Source organism: Panicum virgatum, chromosome 9N (assembly GCF_016808335.1).
Source record: "Panicum virgatum strain AP13 chromosome 9N, P.virgatum_v5, whole genome shotgun sequence".
Taxonomy (NCBI): Eukaryota; Viridiplantae; Streptophyta; class Magnoliopsida; order Poales; family Poaceae; genus Panicum; species Panicum virgatum.
In genome coordinates, this window is record NC_053153.1 from 43630147 (window position 1) to 43645355 (window position 15209).

At 50.3% G+C, this 15209-nt stretch overlaps 1 protein-coding gene across 2 annotated transcripts; it reads left to right on the plus strand.

Moving 5' to 3' along the window:
* Positions 1-3653: 3653 nt before the first annotated feature.
* On the plus strand, positions 3654-5684 carry LOC120692972 (acyl-[acyl-carrier-protein] desaturase 7, chloroplastic-like). 2 transcript variants are annotated; one of them, XM_039976376.1, is made up of 2 exons: positions 3654-3902; positions 4265-5684. In XM_039976376.1, exons 1-2 carry the CDS (start codon positions 3763-3765, stop codon positions 5418-5420), a joined length of 1296 nt encoding a protein of 431 aa, XP_039832310.1. In that variant the 5' UTR covers positions 3654-3762; the 3' UTR covers positions 5421-5684. The 2 variants fall into 2 exon arrangements, with proteins under 2 accessions (XP_039832310.1, XP_039832311.1); XM_039976377.1 differs by having other exon boundaries at positions 4274-5684.
* The last annotated feature ends 9525 nt before the right edge of the window (positions 5685-15209 follow it).

The window sequence follows — 15209 nt, forward strand, 5'->3', positions numbered from 1 at the left end:
TAATATGTGTTTGCATTTTTCAGGGTGATCTTAGTACCCCGATTAGGGTGTCCCTAATTGTGGTCCCCGACAAACAGTACATATGACGTATTAGACAACATCATAAGATCGAGCCTCGACGCATTACATCATGGATCTCCAGAGGGTGTCGTTGGGGTATGTCGTTCCCAACGACGCCGATGCGGACGCCGCGTCAGCTATCATGGACGATGCGGACGCCACGTCAGCTATCATGGACGATGCCGACGCAGCCGCCGAGGAGTTCGCCACTGCCTTAGCCGGGAAGCTCGAAGCTGACATCCCCCCGATAGCCGAGTTCGATGCTGTTGCAGATCCACAGAGGGGGGATGATATCCTGTAGGGAAACTGGGCCTTAGAGCCCATGTAATGAATTAGTACTTGTCATGATTGTACTTTGTAATTGTATTTATGAATTATGAAATTCGTTATCGTTAAATCGACAGTGTGGCCCATCGAGGCCTTGTGTATTCGAGCCTTCGTTTTCTTTACTCTACTTCCATGTTCTCGTATGCGACTTAGATAAACTTCTATGAGGAATTTTGCGTTCATAAGCGACGTAGGCATGGGGTGGTGAGGGGGGTGCCGTATCCCGGAGGCGTAGGCGGTCCCACGACTCGGCCGGCCCCGTACCGTAGTTGATTACACCTTGCGTCCGTTTTTTCCAAGTGTACGAGAAGCTTAGAGACGGAAATTTTTCGAAAAAACGTTGGCGATTTTTGGGGACGTTCGGGGGTTCCCCCGTAGTAGCCCCCGAGGGAGGCTTGGCTTTGCCGAGGGTAAAACCAGGCGTACCTCAGTGTTCGTGCGCATCCGAGCCCCCGAGGGTCCAGAAGGCTCCCAAAAAATAAATAAGTAAAGCATACTCCTTTATTGTTTTGGGAAATCGAAAATGCGAGTACAAACGATGTACAAATAGCTCGAAACTCTAAGGATATAAGCGACGTAGCTGCTGTATGTTCCAAGCATTGGTGAAGACTTCGCTGTTCTCATTTGCCGGCTTGCGTTCGACGGTGTAGCCCCCAAGGGTGGCCCTCGAGAGTACACGCAACGGAGAGGGGGACCTGCAGAAAGTCGCTGGCTCGTAGAGCCCATGCAGTCGGATTAGCAATTTACCTTGAACATGTTTCTATGCGAGAAGACAGATTAATGTAAACCGATATTGTTGGCCACTCGAGGCCTTGTGCGTTCGTGCGCGCCGTTTTTGTTACTAAGTTTTCGTGCTCTCGTATGTGACTTAGATAAATTTCTGTGAGGAATTTCACGTTCATAAGCAACTAAGGCGTGAGGTGGTGAGGGGGGTGCCGTATCCCGGAGGCGTAGGCGGCCCCATGACTCGGCCGGCCCCGTACCGTAGTCACTTACTCCTCGCATCCGTTTTTCTAAGTATACGAGAATCTTAGATAAGAAATTTTTTCGAAAAACGGTGGCAATTCTTTGAGGACGTTCGGGGGTTCCCCCCGTAGTAGCCCCCGAGGGAGGCTTGGCTTTGCCGAGGGTAAAGCCGAGCGTACCTCAGTGTTCTTGTGCATCCGAGCCCCCGAGGATTCGGAAGGTTCTCAGAAAATAAATAAGTAAATTATACTCCTTTATTATTCCGGGAAATCGAAAATGCGAGTACAAACGATGTACAAAAGGGTTTGGAATTTCAAGGATAGAAGCGACGTAGCTTAGCCTGAATGTTCCAAACGTTAGCTTTGGGTGTGGTTCGTCGGAGTAGCTGCTCTGGGCGCAGCGGAGCTCGCCGGTGGCTCAGCTGGTGTTGTTCGTCGGTGGGTCCGCCGTGTCGTTTGCCGCGTCGTTACCCCGCTCCGCCAGCTCGACCTTGGAGAACTCCCGGGCGAAATCGTAGTCCTCCTCGCTGGAGTCGTCGGAGCAGGCGAAGCAGTAGTCTGCCGCAGCCTGGAACGCCAGGAGTGCTTCGCGATCGTGAACTCCGGAGAAGTCCGGGGCGACGCGTTCGCGCACGAAGACGTACCCCTCATCCGTAGAGTCGGGGTACGAGCTGTCAAGTGGCGGTGCCGCGAGGTCGCGGATCGAGATGAGGCAATAACCCGGTAGATCCTCGTGCGCACTCACGTTGGTGCTGACGGATGAAGTGTGGGTCGCAGCGGGGGCGTGCGTCCCAGAGGGAAGGGGCGACGTCACGGTCGCGCCCTCCTCGGAAGGCACCGTCACTCCTTGAGGGGCACGTGGCGACGCCGGACCCCTTCCCGAGCAGGGGGCGGGTCCGGGGCCATACGTGTGGTGAGGTGGAGTCCGGACAGCCAGAGTTGGCAGAATAGTAACGAGAGCTGTGCCGAGCACGTCTCGTCCCGCATCGCAGGTTCCACAGTGCTGCGACAGCGTCCGGGATGGCGGAGCAGTGTCCGGAGTTGGTGGACGGGACTCCGGTCACAGCCACTGTGGGGAATGGCGGCCTGACGCCGTCTGTCCTGGGCGCTGTGGAGGAGTGGTTGGCATTTAATGCCTCCGTACGACGGCGGGTGAGCGGAAGTGCCGTTTGTCCTTTACGTCGACGGGTGGCCTCGAGCGAGGCGGAGATGATTCGCCCTGCTCGAGGGTAGGTTCGCTACCCTCGAGCGAGGCGGAGATCGCCCCGCGAGTCCGAGAGGGGTGCGAATGGGCCGCGTGCTGGGCTTCTTTGAGTCCTTCTCTTTCTTCCATGTTGGAAGGAGGCCGTAGGCCTTCGTGGGCCCAGTTGTCTAATATGTGTTTGCGTTTTTTAAGGTGATCTTAGTACCCCGATTAGGGTGTCCCTAATCATGTTTCCGACAAACAGTACGTATGACGTATCAGACAACATCATAAGATCGAGCTTCTCCTGCCAGCTGGGTCTGCTGGTCTACTAGTTGGACTCGATCATAATGGATTATTAATGTTGTTCGGGATGATCATCGCCTAGTGTGGTGCCCAGTCGATCATGGATTGATTACTCAATCGTGTGGGAGGCGCATACTGTATTTGGCAGTTGATCCTATCCATCAATGATGGGTGGGGAGTAATACAAGTTCCTGTGTAGCCAGCATCCAAAAACCAGTGTCCTGCAGAGGGAACCAGGAACAGTATGGTCTCTGTCTACTCGTCACCAAATCTACAGGGAACTAGGTGGTACTGCCGCTTGGATCGGCTGGCATAAGCGAGGTGTAACTGCATGCATGGGGCGATGTGCCCCTCTCGATACATGAATGAGCAGCATGTGATGTGCCACTGCCCCGAGACGGAGACAGATTAATTCATACCAACATGCCATCCACTCCTACCAAACAACGGCGCGGTAGTAACTGCCAATTACTCCCTCCTTCTTCGTTTATAAGGCACGGTGGAACATGGCACGGTCTTCCAAAAAATACTTTGACCATTTATTTATCATATATTATATCACTTATGATTATAAATTTATAATCATTGTAAACTATATTTGATGACGAATCCAATCATATAAAATTTATATTATAAAAATTAAAAATTAATAGTTAAATTATTGGTCAAAAATATAAATGTTTGAATCTTGATATGCGTGTGCGCCTTATAAACGAGGAAGGAGGGAGTACTACTAAATGACATGGGCCATGGCGTACCTATTCTTCCGCGACTATATATAAGGTCGCCCAGACCCAGCCCACAGCAGCAGCACTCATCAGCATCCACAAAATCACAGCGTCGATCTGGTTCTCTGGTGTTGGTGTGTAGAGCTCGAGAGCGATCTAGATCTGATCTAGTCAGGCAGCAGCTTCCAACACCATGGCCTTGGCGGCAGCCGTGCTCGGGTTTGGGTACCCGTCGTGGTGTAAACCAACAAATGCTCCAGCTGGGAGAAACCGGTACTGCAACCCACACGCAACTTCCGGCAATGGTGTCCTAGCGTTCAATCGCAGCAGCAGGTATACGTGCATATTTTACTCTAGTCTAGAGGTTAATATTTACGAGCTACTCTGTACATTCCAAATTATAAGTTATTCGAAAAATTTTGGAGAGTCAAATTTTTTCAAATTTGACCAAATTTATATAACAAGATAATAATATTTATGATATCAATTAAATATCATTAGATTCTTTGTTAGTTTTATTTTCATAGTATATTTATTTGATGTTATAAATCTTTGTGTTTATTTCTATAATTTTAGTTAAATTTTTATATGGTTTGACTCTTTAAGATTTTTAGAATAATTTATAATTTAGAACGTAGGAGTAGTTGTGCTGCCGTACGATATATAATTGCGCATGTTGAGTGGCACGAGTGCAGGAGGTGCAGGAACAGCGCTGTAGCGAACAGCGAGGCTACGGCAGTGGCCGGACTCCGGCGAGACAAGAAGCACGTGGCGGAGGAGGAGGAGGACGAATGGCCGAGCTACCTGACGCCGGAGAGGCTGGACGTGCTGAGGGAGATGGAGACGTGGGTGGAGGAACACGTGCTCACGCTGCTCAAGCCCGTGGAGGCGTCGTGGCAGCCGTCCGACCTGCTGCCGGATCCGGCAGCCCTGGGCAGCGACGGCTTCCACGCCGCGTGCCTCGAGCTCCGCGCGGCGGCGGCGGAGGTGCCGGACGAGCTCCTCGTGTGCCTCGTGGCGAACATGGTCACGGAGGAGGCGCTGCCCACGTATCCGAGCGGGCTGAACCGCTTCGAGGTCGTGCGTGACGCCACGGGCGCCGACCCCACGCCGTGGGCGCGCTGGATCCGCGGCTGGTCCGCCGAGGAGAACCGCCACGGCGACGTGCTCAACCGCTACATGCACCTCTCCGGCCGCTTCGACATGCGCGAGGTCGAGCGCACCGTGCAGCGCCTCATCCGCGACGGGATGAGCTTCCACGCGCCGGTGAGGAGCCCGTACCACGGCTTCGTCTACCTCACCTTCCAGGAGCGCGCCACGGCCATCGCGCACGGGAACACGGCGCGCCTCGTGGGCGCGCGCGGCGCCGGGGACTCGGCCCTCTCGCGGATATGCGGAACCGTGGCCGCCGACGAGAAGCGGCACGAGGCAGCCTACACCCGCATCATGGCGAAGCTGTTCGAGGTGGAACCGGATGCCACCGTGCGCGCCATGGCGTACATGATGCGCCACCGGATCGACATGCCGACTGGCTTGATCAATGACGGCCGCCATAGCGGCCGCGACTTCTACGATCGCTTCAGCGCCATCGCGCAGCAGGCCGGCACCTACACGGTTTCCGACTACCGCGGCATCCTGGAGCACCTCATAGAGCAGTGGGGCGTGAAGGAGCTCGCCTCGGGGCTCTCCGGCGAAGGGAGGCGCGCGCGTGACTACCTGTGCGCGCTGCCGAACAAAATGCAGAGGATGGAAGCCAAAGTCCTGGAGAGAGCAGACAAGGCCAAAAACAAGCCCACTCGTATCCCAATTAACTGGATCTTCGATAGGGCCATCAGTGTCGTTCTACCCTGATCGGCTCATCCTGTATGAGTATGCAATTAGTTTGCGAATAAAGAGTGCTTTATTAGATAGACTATGAGAGCTCCTAGATTCCTGCTCAACTAACTTTCGAACACAGGACGGGAATCTTACGTTGCCGTATCACATTCTTGTTGGAAATGGAATGTGATCTGTATGGTTAAGGAAAGCAGATAACGAATTAGGGCAAGTACATTGGTCTACTCTAATAGGTGGTTTCGTGCATTGCCGTCTCAAGATGATGTAACATACGATCAATACGTTGTTTTGTGAGCTGTCTTATAGTAAGTATATAATTTCATAAGAGTTAAATGCATCGGAGGTCCTTAAACTTGTAAGAGTGTGTCATATAGGTCCATCAACTCCGAAAGTGCATTTCTGGGTCCCTAAACTTTTTAAGTCGTTCACCGCAGGTCCATACGCATCCATGTGGGCAGCTAGTGCTGATGTGGCACGCTGACTAGGCGCTGACCGTCTACGTGGATCGCCAAGTCGGCTCTGACGTGGATTTTCTTTTTATTGTTCACCCCTCTCTCTCTCTCCCCGTCCTCCCCCTCCATCAAGCCTCCGCCTCCGCCTCCGCCTCCCTCTAGCCGGCGGCGCCCCCTGCTCTCTCGGCGCCTCCTCCCTCTCCGGCGAGCAGGGGCCCGGCCCTCCCTCCCTTCGTCTCCTCTCTCTCCCTGCCGACGAGCCGCCCCAGCCATCCCTTCCTGCCCCGGCCGCGAGCCGTCCTGTACCCTCCGGCGGCAGGGGCGCGGGGTGGCGGCGAGCGCGCGCAGGGCCAGCGGCGGCGGCACACGCGCAGGGCTAGCGGAGGCGGCTCGCGCGCAGGGCCAGCGGCGGCGGCGCGCCCAGGCCCATGGCGGCGACGGCGGCGCGCGCAGCCCCCTCCTCCCTCATTCCTCGCCGCGCAGCCCCCTCCTCCCTCCTCCCGCGCTCGAGGCCGGCGAGCCCGAGGCCGCGCTCAAGCTCCGCCGGCCCCCTGCGGCTTTGCGGCGGCTCCTTCACCTCCCTCCCGGCGGCACCTCCATCCCAATCCGGCAGCACCTCCCTCCCTCCCCCTCCCGCGCGCAACACAGCAGCACGGTCGAGCTCTCCCCTGCTCCCCTGCCCAGCTCTCCCTTGCGCGGCGGCGGCCAGATCCGCACGCTCCCCCAGCGTCGGGCCTCACGGCGCAGACGAGGGCGGCGGCGGCGGCGGGCCGGACCGCCACTCCAGCGCCGTCCCTCGAGCCCGCCGTCTGCTGCCTCCTCGCGCGGCGCCCTCCGCTCGCGGTCGGGCCTGCGTGGCGCGGCGTGCGCGGTCGGGCCTCCTCGCGCGGCTGGGCAGATCCCGCGGCCATGGCGCCTCCTCGTCCTCCCCCTCCTTCCTGGGCAGCGGCCCTGGCGGGTCCTCCGCGATCCGGCGGCCGGCATGGCGCACGGCGCACGGCGAGGCGGGGCGGCGCGGCCGCGGACCGGCGCGCACCCTCCGCCCCACCGCCGGCGAAGCTCTGTGCTCGCCATTCTCCCTCTCCCCCACCTTCGCAGCGGGCCCCACTCACGGCCGCCGATCGGGAGCTCCGCCGGGCCAGCGCGCGCGAGCTCCGCCACGGCCGACGTGAGGACCTGAGGAGGAGCTTGGGAGGGAGGAGGGAGGCGGCGAGGGATAGGGCGAGGAGCGGAGGGGAGGTGGTTCGCCGCCGTGGCCGCTCGCCTGCCTCGCCGCGGCCGCCGGTCCGCCCCGCCGCGGCCGCCGGTCCGCCCCGCCGCGGCCGCCGCATGGAGGGGACAGGGGATCCGCCATATCCGGCCGAGGAGAGGGAGGAGGGGCGAGCTCGGCGTGGTGAGGAGGGAGGAGGGACGGCGGCGCTCACGGGCGGCGTCGCCGCCGTCCAGGTGGGTCGGGGCTTGGGAGAGAAAGAGAGAGAGAGAAAGAGAGAGAGCGCCTAGTCAGCGCCTAGTCAGCGTGCCACATCAGCGCTAGCTGCCCACATGGATGCGTATGGACCTGTGGTGAACGACTTAAAAAGTTTAGGGACCCAGAAATGCACTTTCGGAGTTGATGGACCTATATGACACACCCTTACAAGTTTATGGACCTCCGATGCATTTAACTCATTTCATAATTTGTGCATAGAAAAAAGAAATATTGTGAGTTGAATGACAACAACAACCCATATAATGGTGAAAAGGTGATCACACAGTCCAAAATTTTAGCTACTAGATGGTTGTCTCACGAAACAGCCACCTTATTCTCTTTCCTCCCCCTCTCTCTCTCTGCCACCTAATCAAAAGTACTATGTTGACTTGCATGAGACGACCTATGAGAGCATCTCCAAGAGTCTTTCTAAATTTCACTCTCTAAATCATCATTTGGAGAGTCTTGTAAAAAATCGCTCTGTATACATCTTCTCTCTCCAACAGCTTTTCTGTATCTTGTTTACACTCTAGAGAGCCATTTTCGCTATCTATCTTTGAACAGCGAGAGATCTGGAATAGATGATGGCTATATTTGGATAACCATTTAGAGAAGCTTTTGGATGCTACTTTTTCATCAAAATCTCTATTGCTAGCAATTAGGATGGATATAAAGAGTCTATTGGAGTTGCTCTGAGACCGCTGACGTGATTAATGGGCTAGTTGTGATAGCTACATAAGTGAATACACTTATCCACATATTAAAATTTCATATATTCACATTTACTAATCAACATATTGAAAATTCATATTTCACATTCACACAAAATTTCATATTCAAAATTAAGATTCACTAATTATTCACATTCATAAAAGAGAAATAACTATGATAAACAAACTACATTTCACATTCAGCAATTATTCACATTTCAATTAAATTCACATTTCACAATCACTAATTCACAACAAACTAAATTACACCTTTACATTCACTGACTAACTTAAATTTGAATACACTTATAAAAACATGTAAAAGATTCAATAACTTTAATAGTTAGAAAGAAAATATACTCACAATGACTTATCAAGTTTCACATTCAAATTACATTGACATATTCAAATTTCACATTCGATTTACATTTGCATGTACATGAAATTTCACCGAGTCACAAACTATTCATTAATTCATTTACTATTCGAATTGTACATGTATTTTCAATATTTTCACTAAGTATTCAGAAGTTTCAGAGTATATGTATTTTTTTCACATTCCCGAATGATATTAAAATGGTAAATAAAAAAAATACAATCTTATTAACAATCATTAACTTTACTATTTCACTGACTAATTTACTGCCTAATTGAGAGTACCTGGCTAATATGAAACTTTAAACACTTTTCAATTAGTTAGTAACAGATGAGGCCGGATACTCTAGTATGTGTCCGGATACTCCGGACTTGGGGTCCGGAGTTTTCGGAGATATTATTCGGAGTGTTCGGGTATGAAGGTTTGAATGAAAGACAAAGGAACAGGACAGGAAAAGAAGATCGAGTACATTTGCAAGTAATAGGGGCTCCTTCAAAGTGTTTCTCACTAGTTGGTTCACACTAGAAGCTTGTGTATGCGTAGATCGATCTTAAACCCTAAAAAGTTAGTCTCACAAGCAAATAACCAAACACTCAAGTAAAAGTGACATAGAGAGATAGAGATTTGTTTCCCAAAGTTCGCTCCCAAAGGAGCTACGTCTCCATTGAGGAAGAGTTCAAGAGACGGCGCTCAAGAACCCCTACGTTCCTCCCCAAGGGTGAGACCAACACTCAAACCCAAGGTCACTTACTTTTGGTTCCTCCGAGTGGAATGACGAGTACAAATTTTCCCATGGAGCTCAGATCAGCTGAGCACTCACGAGTATGCCTAGACGTCTAGGAGCTCAAAACTCTAAGAGTAACAAACTCGAATCCATTGACTTAATGAAGACTTAGTGCTCAAGAAATAGAATGGCATATGACTAGCACGAATCTTTCCTCTTGCAACACTCTCACTTGAATTCCTAAAGGAAATCACTCAAGAATAGAAGAGAGGAAGTGATAGAGCTCTTTCTAAGCTTTCAAGACTGTTTAATTTGAAATGAGCAAGAGAGAGAGAGGCTGAAAGGGGTATGGGGGGTATTTATACCGCCACTCTCAGAAACTAGCCGTTGGCTAAGAGGTAACCAGATAGTCTGGGTATATATCTGGATACTCCGGAACTTGTGTCCCAAACATTTCGTGCTGTAACACGGACACTCCGGGTTCAGCAGGATCTCACTCAAAAAGAACTCGAGGATGTTTTTGAGTGGCATTTGTGGCTCACAATAGGTTTGTATAGGCTCTCTTGAGCACTAGATTCAAGTGAAAACCTGCAGATCAAAGTCCCTCTTGATAATACGGGGTTCCTATACTCAAATGTAAAATAATATACTATTCTTCGAGTAAATTTCAACCATCACTTTTCATTTTATTTTTAGGGGACATGCTTCATCATGTGTTTCTTTTGTTCAACTTTAGCACCTGCACACATGCTAGATAATGAGATTAATCGTACATGTATTTTGTCATCCAAACACCAAAACCCACTAAGGGGTCTGGATATCTTTTAGTCTCCCCCTTTTTTTGTGATTGGTGACAATTCACATGTACTTCATTTGATAAACATAAAGATGTAAGTAACTAGCTGCTGGCGTTTCCTAACGTCACTACTAGATTAACCATTAACGGTGCCAGAAAGCAGCCTAGGTATACTGAACCTCATGAAAGAATCTGCAAGCGTATGAATACCGCTGTAGCTTTCACCTCAGAGTATTCCAAGGGTTATCGAATCTAAGGGAACGTGAGTACGATATCCAAGGTTCAGGCTCATCCAAGGACACAGCACCGGTAGGATCAAGGGGTAGAGAGGACTATTCATATTCAACATAAGATCAGACTAAGAATTAGCTGTTTACATTGGGCGTCGGCTTCGCCTGGTCAAACCAGAAGTTCCGACATAGTCTACTATCATGCAACCAAACATGAAGGATTACGATGGCACTAAATAGGGCTGTCACCACCTGCATGCTTCCTCTACAAACTGTGGGAGACACAATAATTGAATGGTAAAGTGTAGCTTAGGCACCACGCCTACACTATCATTTACTAACTCTAGTCTCGGTCCAGAACATCCGTCTCTATCAGGAGTCTTAGACTAGAGCTAACTACTATAATACTAATAGACACTCAATCTAGTAACAGCACGAAACTACTAATTGAACTTGAAATGAAAGTATGAAACTGAAATAGTCACGAACATTTACAGATCGATAAGCATCCGTCGAGGTACAAGCGGAGAAGAGTGCCGACAGGTGTTGACGCTTGTTAATGACCAACTTCAAGCATCATTTTGATTAGAAAATCTTTAGAGTTTAAATATTTCATTTGAATTTTTATCCTAAACAAGTAAAAATCCACTATGCCCCTAGGAATTATACAATGTTGGAAAAAGGACTAAAGTGCAGGTTGTGAGGGCCTTATAATCAATGTGAAAAATCATCGACCAATCAGAGCAAAGAATTCAAGCTCACATGGATCAAAGGGCCCACTTGCAGCACCAAACCGACTTACCAGATGCTTAGGCATGCGGGAAGTGATAAGGAGACATGTGGAGGCCTGCCAGAGCAAGGGGGGCGGCGGTTGGGCCCACCTGGCAGTCGGCCTACCACGGTGGTTGGTCGAGTGGGCCCAGGCGCCACCGACCTTCCCCCTTCACAGGAAGCTTCCTCACACCTTCCTTAAGGCGGTTCCATGTGCCTACCTTGGTGAAACTCGGCGCAAGACACCCCTTGAGCTCTCCCTATAAGTATGAGAGGGGGGTAAGAATAGGACAAGAACAAGCAAGCACTCTTCTCCAATTCCTCTCTTGAGTAGTTCTAGGCTAGTGGAGCTTAGGTGAAGTAGTTGTCGGGTCGCCGGACATTCTTCAGGGAATAGGTATAGGATCGCTACTAGATCTCTTTTGTAATTTTCAGTCATGTATTCTTGACTTATCTTATAATTATTTATATTTGCATGATTTGTGCCATGTGGTGTCAGACATAGATTTCATGATTAGTTTACTTTGTTACTATATGCTTTCCTGGTTAGAGACTTAGTTCTAGTTAACTTTTACATGCTCCAGTATTCGTATGTTTGCACTAGTAAAATGTTGCACTAGTTATTCCGTCTGCTTGCGGAATGATTCATGGTTCATTATAGTTTGGTTATCAGTAATTGCTATATGAAATGTCGAGGCATTTGTTGGTGCCAATGTCGGGCATTCCTAAATGCTTTACTGGAACCAGACTGAACGACCATGTTTTTGACGTAGACGTTACAAAATACCAACAAAAATTTTTGGCACCATTGCCGGGGAAGGCATAGGTTAATTGTGTGGGCTGTTGGCGGTCGATTTCGATGATTTTTACAGCCAACATTCCTTCGGATTTCATACTTTTAAAACTATATTGCTATAATTTTTACTAACATTAACAAGTTCCACAAGTTTTGGTGATTATTTGAATCCAGGAGCAACATATACAAAATTGAGCCAAAATGGGGTGAACCCCAGGCCGGCCGGCCTAGGCCAGGCCGGTCGGCCTACCACTGCAACATCTTGTTGTGCAACTTCGTGGTGGGTGGCTTGAGCTCAAGATCTAGTCACACCAATGTGGTTTTGGCAAATTTCACAAGACAAGACCGAAAGGCTTGAACCAAGTGGAGTTTCGCCGAAATCTAAAGATAACCCGAAGATTCAGAACCCAATTCAACTTGAGAAGCAATGTGGGCCTTGAGGGCAACGTACTAGAGCAACAGAAGCCTGAGCCGAGCTAGAGCCAGGCCGCCCGGCTTAGGTGAGGCCGGCTGGCCTTTAACTGTCACCGTTGGGGCTACGCAACTTCCACCGACTCCGAGAGAAGATCCAGAGCGTCCACGCAAAAGCGGTGGCCAGGTGGCCACATCCCCAGGCCTGCCGGCCTAGGGGAGGCCGGCCGGCCCCACCTGGCGGCCTCTGAAGCTCTCCCTTGGCGTGAAAGACAAGCATAACTAACTTACCTACGTGCAACCGACGCTCAGCCCAGTACCGACCTTAGAGTAGTATAAATAGAGCACCACACCCCTCTTGTAACACACACCAATCCTTAGAGATGAGAGTCTCTTGATACACTCTTGTGTTGACTAGGAAGAGAGTGAGGTGATTGCTCTGGTGAAAGCCGAGCTGAAAGGAGCGGACTCGAGTTCTCTCGGTCTTACTCCACTTTGTATCCACCTCGGAGGAATATATTTGAGTAAGTTCCTTGTCTCAACTTCAGTATCTCGCTAGCTTTACTTTCTGTCTTAGTTACTTGTTTAAGTACTTACTTTGATCTGTGGGATCCTGAGTCTGTGTAAGTAGCAAGTTCTGCTTATTTGAGGTTGCTTTCTATCTAAGTACATGGTAGGAGCAAGTAGCTCGAGAGCTGTGGGTGTGGTGCCTAGGCTTGGTAGTTATCTCAGCTTGTGTTCCTCCCCATGGAACCGTTGTGATAGTCGGTAGGTGGTGACAGCCCTATCCGTCCTTTGTAGTCCACCACGTTCGGGTGTTTTCATAGCAGTAGTGCAGGTTGCCGTTGGACTCCCCTCTCATCCCTTTCTGAAGTCCTTCCTCTTCCAGCCGTCGAAGCAGATCAAGTCAGTAGTTAGCTCATCAACTAGTCAGAGTAGTAGGTTATCTGGAGTTAGGCCCTCTTCCCATTATCTTCTTCTCGTTGGTTGTGTTCGGTGGAAGATCTCTAGGTTTGGTGGAAGTTTTACCGTTCCTTGGATTCGATATCCCAGGTATACTCCCTGGTGAAAGCTACAATCGGTCTCTGTGCGCTTGCGGAGTAATTCATTAGGCTAAGGAGTGCCAACAAGCTTTCTGGCGCCGTTGCCGGGGAACAGTAGCAACACTAGATTTAGAGCTAATCAGCCGTACGACTTTCCATCCATCTACATGGAGTTTTATCCTAGTTATCTAGTAGTTCCATCTCGCGAGTATTTGGAACCGCCACTATCTTGCCATCCCATTCTATCCAATGGTTACGAGATCCGTTCCAGTCTTGTAGCCATGGTTCGCGCACAGTCCTTTTCTGGTAAAAAGGACGAGTGTCCCTATGCTCACATGCAAATCTTTGAAGAGAATTGTTGTCTTCTGATTATACCCGGTATGACCCAAAACACCTTACGGTGGAAGATATTCCCGTTCTCTCTGACGGGGGAAGCAAAGATTTGGTACAACCGAATGGCAAGGAGAGTTGGAGGAGATTGGATACAGCTGAAGGATGAATTCTGCTTGTTCTTTCTCATCGAAAACAACTGATATCATTCAAGCAAGGTGGTGAATCACTTGGAGTAGTTTGGGCTAGATTCATGCATTTAGTAGACTCCGGGCCACCACATCAGATGCCGGAGGAAATGCTTATGCAACACTTATTCTATGGCCTTAAACTAGAAAGTGTACATTTCATGAATGTGGCTTCCGAGGGATCTGTCATGTATAGGACAGTAGCTGAAGTCAGAACTCTCCTAGAGAGGATTCTGAACAGCACTGACTATAGCGGTATTTATGATGATCCACTAGAGGCGATAGAGCAGCCCAGCGAGACGCAGCAGCTTCAAATCCTCTCAGCCACATCCTCTCCACCTCCACCATACATAGAGGAAATAACCGAACCACCAAAGTCCCTAGATCATGAGCCCCTCATCGAAGACATGCCTATGTTCGTACCCGATCTCTTCACAGAGGAAGAGTACTTGGAACTCGGTAATGCTGCAAGCATGCCGAAGGAACATAAGTGTATTTGCTCAGGATCTGAGGTGTTCATTCCCGAAGCTTCATCGCAGATAGAGGGTCTCTCTGCGATTATAAATAAGGAATGGACAGAGGAAGCCGAGGTCAGCAGTAGCATCATTTAGATCTACTGCAATCCTAGAGTGCTCCTCTGCACTATTGGGGACGGTGGACCACAAGAAACATTTTACGACCCGAAGGTTGGAGTGAACGTGATGTCCAAAACCTTGGCAGCTCACATTTCATCTGAGCCCCTGACCTTCTCGCGTAAGCACCTGAAGTGGATCGACAGCTAGATCGTGGAAAGTAAGGGAATTATCCTTGCTATGTCCCTGAAGATGGGACGTAACAAGGTTTTCCTGGACTTCCACATCTTCGATGTCTCGGAAGGTGAAGAATTTGTCTTGATTGGTCAGCCAATAGAGCCCCTTGTCAACCCAAATGGAGACCGAACAACGCTCGAGGTCAAGGTTGGCAAAGAGAAACTTCCAGTCAGTCTAGTTCGCTCATGCAACACCATTGCTGAGGCTAGACCGGAGCAAGATCCATTGGAGGACGCAGTGAACATCAGCCAAGAAAAGCAAACTCAGCCCATTCTTGAGGAAGATGTCTCACACTTCACCCAGGAAACAAATCCGGCCAGCAAAAGTAAGCTCGATGGAGAGGAGATCCCACAACCTCCTCTGCCTGAGCTGAAGCCACTGCCACCTGGTTTGAAGTATGCATTCCTCCACGACAACAGAGCCATGCCAGTTGTCATAAGCGACAAGCTGACAGAGAGTGAGACTCGGTGGCTCGTTACAGTCTTAGAGAAGTACCGGTCCATCATCGGATACTCTCTCCAAGACTGGAAGGGGATCAGCCCCAACTTATGCACCCATCGCATTCCAATGGAGCTAGAACATAAGCCGTCTCGAGAACATCAATGGCGGCTTAATGATGTGATGAGGGAGGTAGTCAAGAAAGAGGTACTTAAGTTACTGCACGCGGGCATCATATACCCCGTGCAAGATAGTGAGTGGG

What these genes read in the sequence shown, in the direction of transcription:
- LOC120692972 (XM_039976376.1), top strand. Translation starts at nt 3,763, where the DNA reads ATGGCCTTGGCGGCAGCCGTGCTCGGGTTTGGGTACCCGTCGTGGTGT. An exon ending in GCGTTCAATCGCAGCAGCAG is followed by an intron (nt 3,903 to 4,264) that starts GTATACGTGCAT and finishes GCACGAGTGCAG; the next exon opens with GAGGTGCAGGAACAGCGCTG.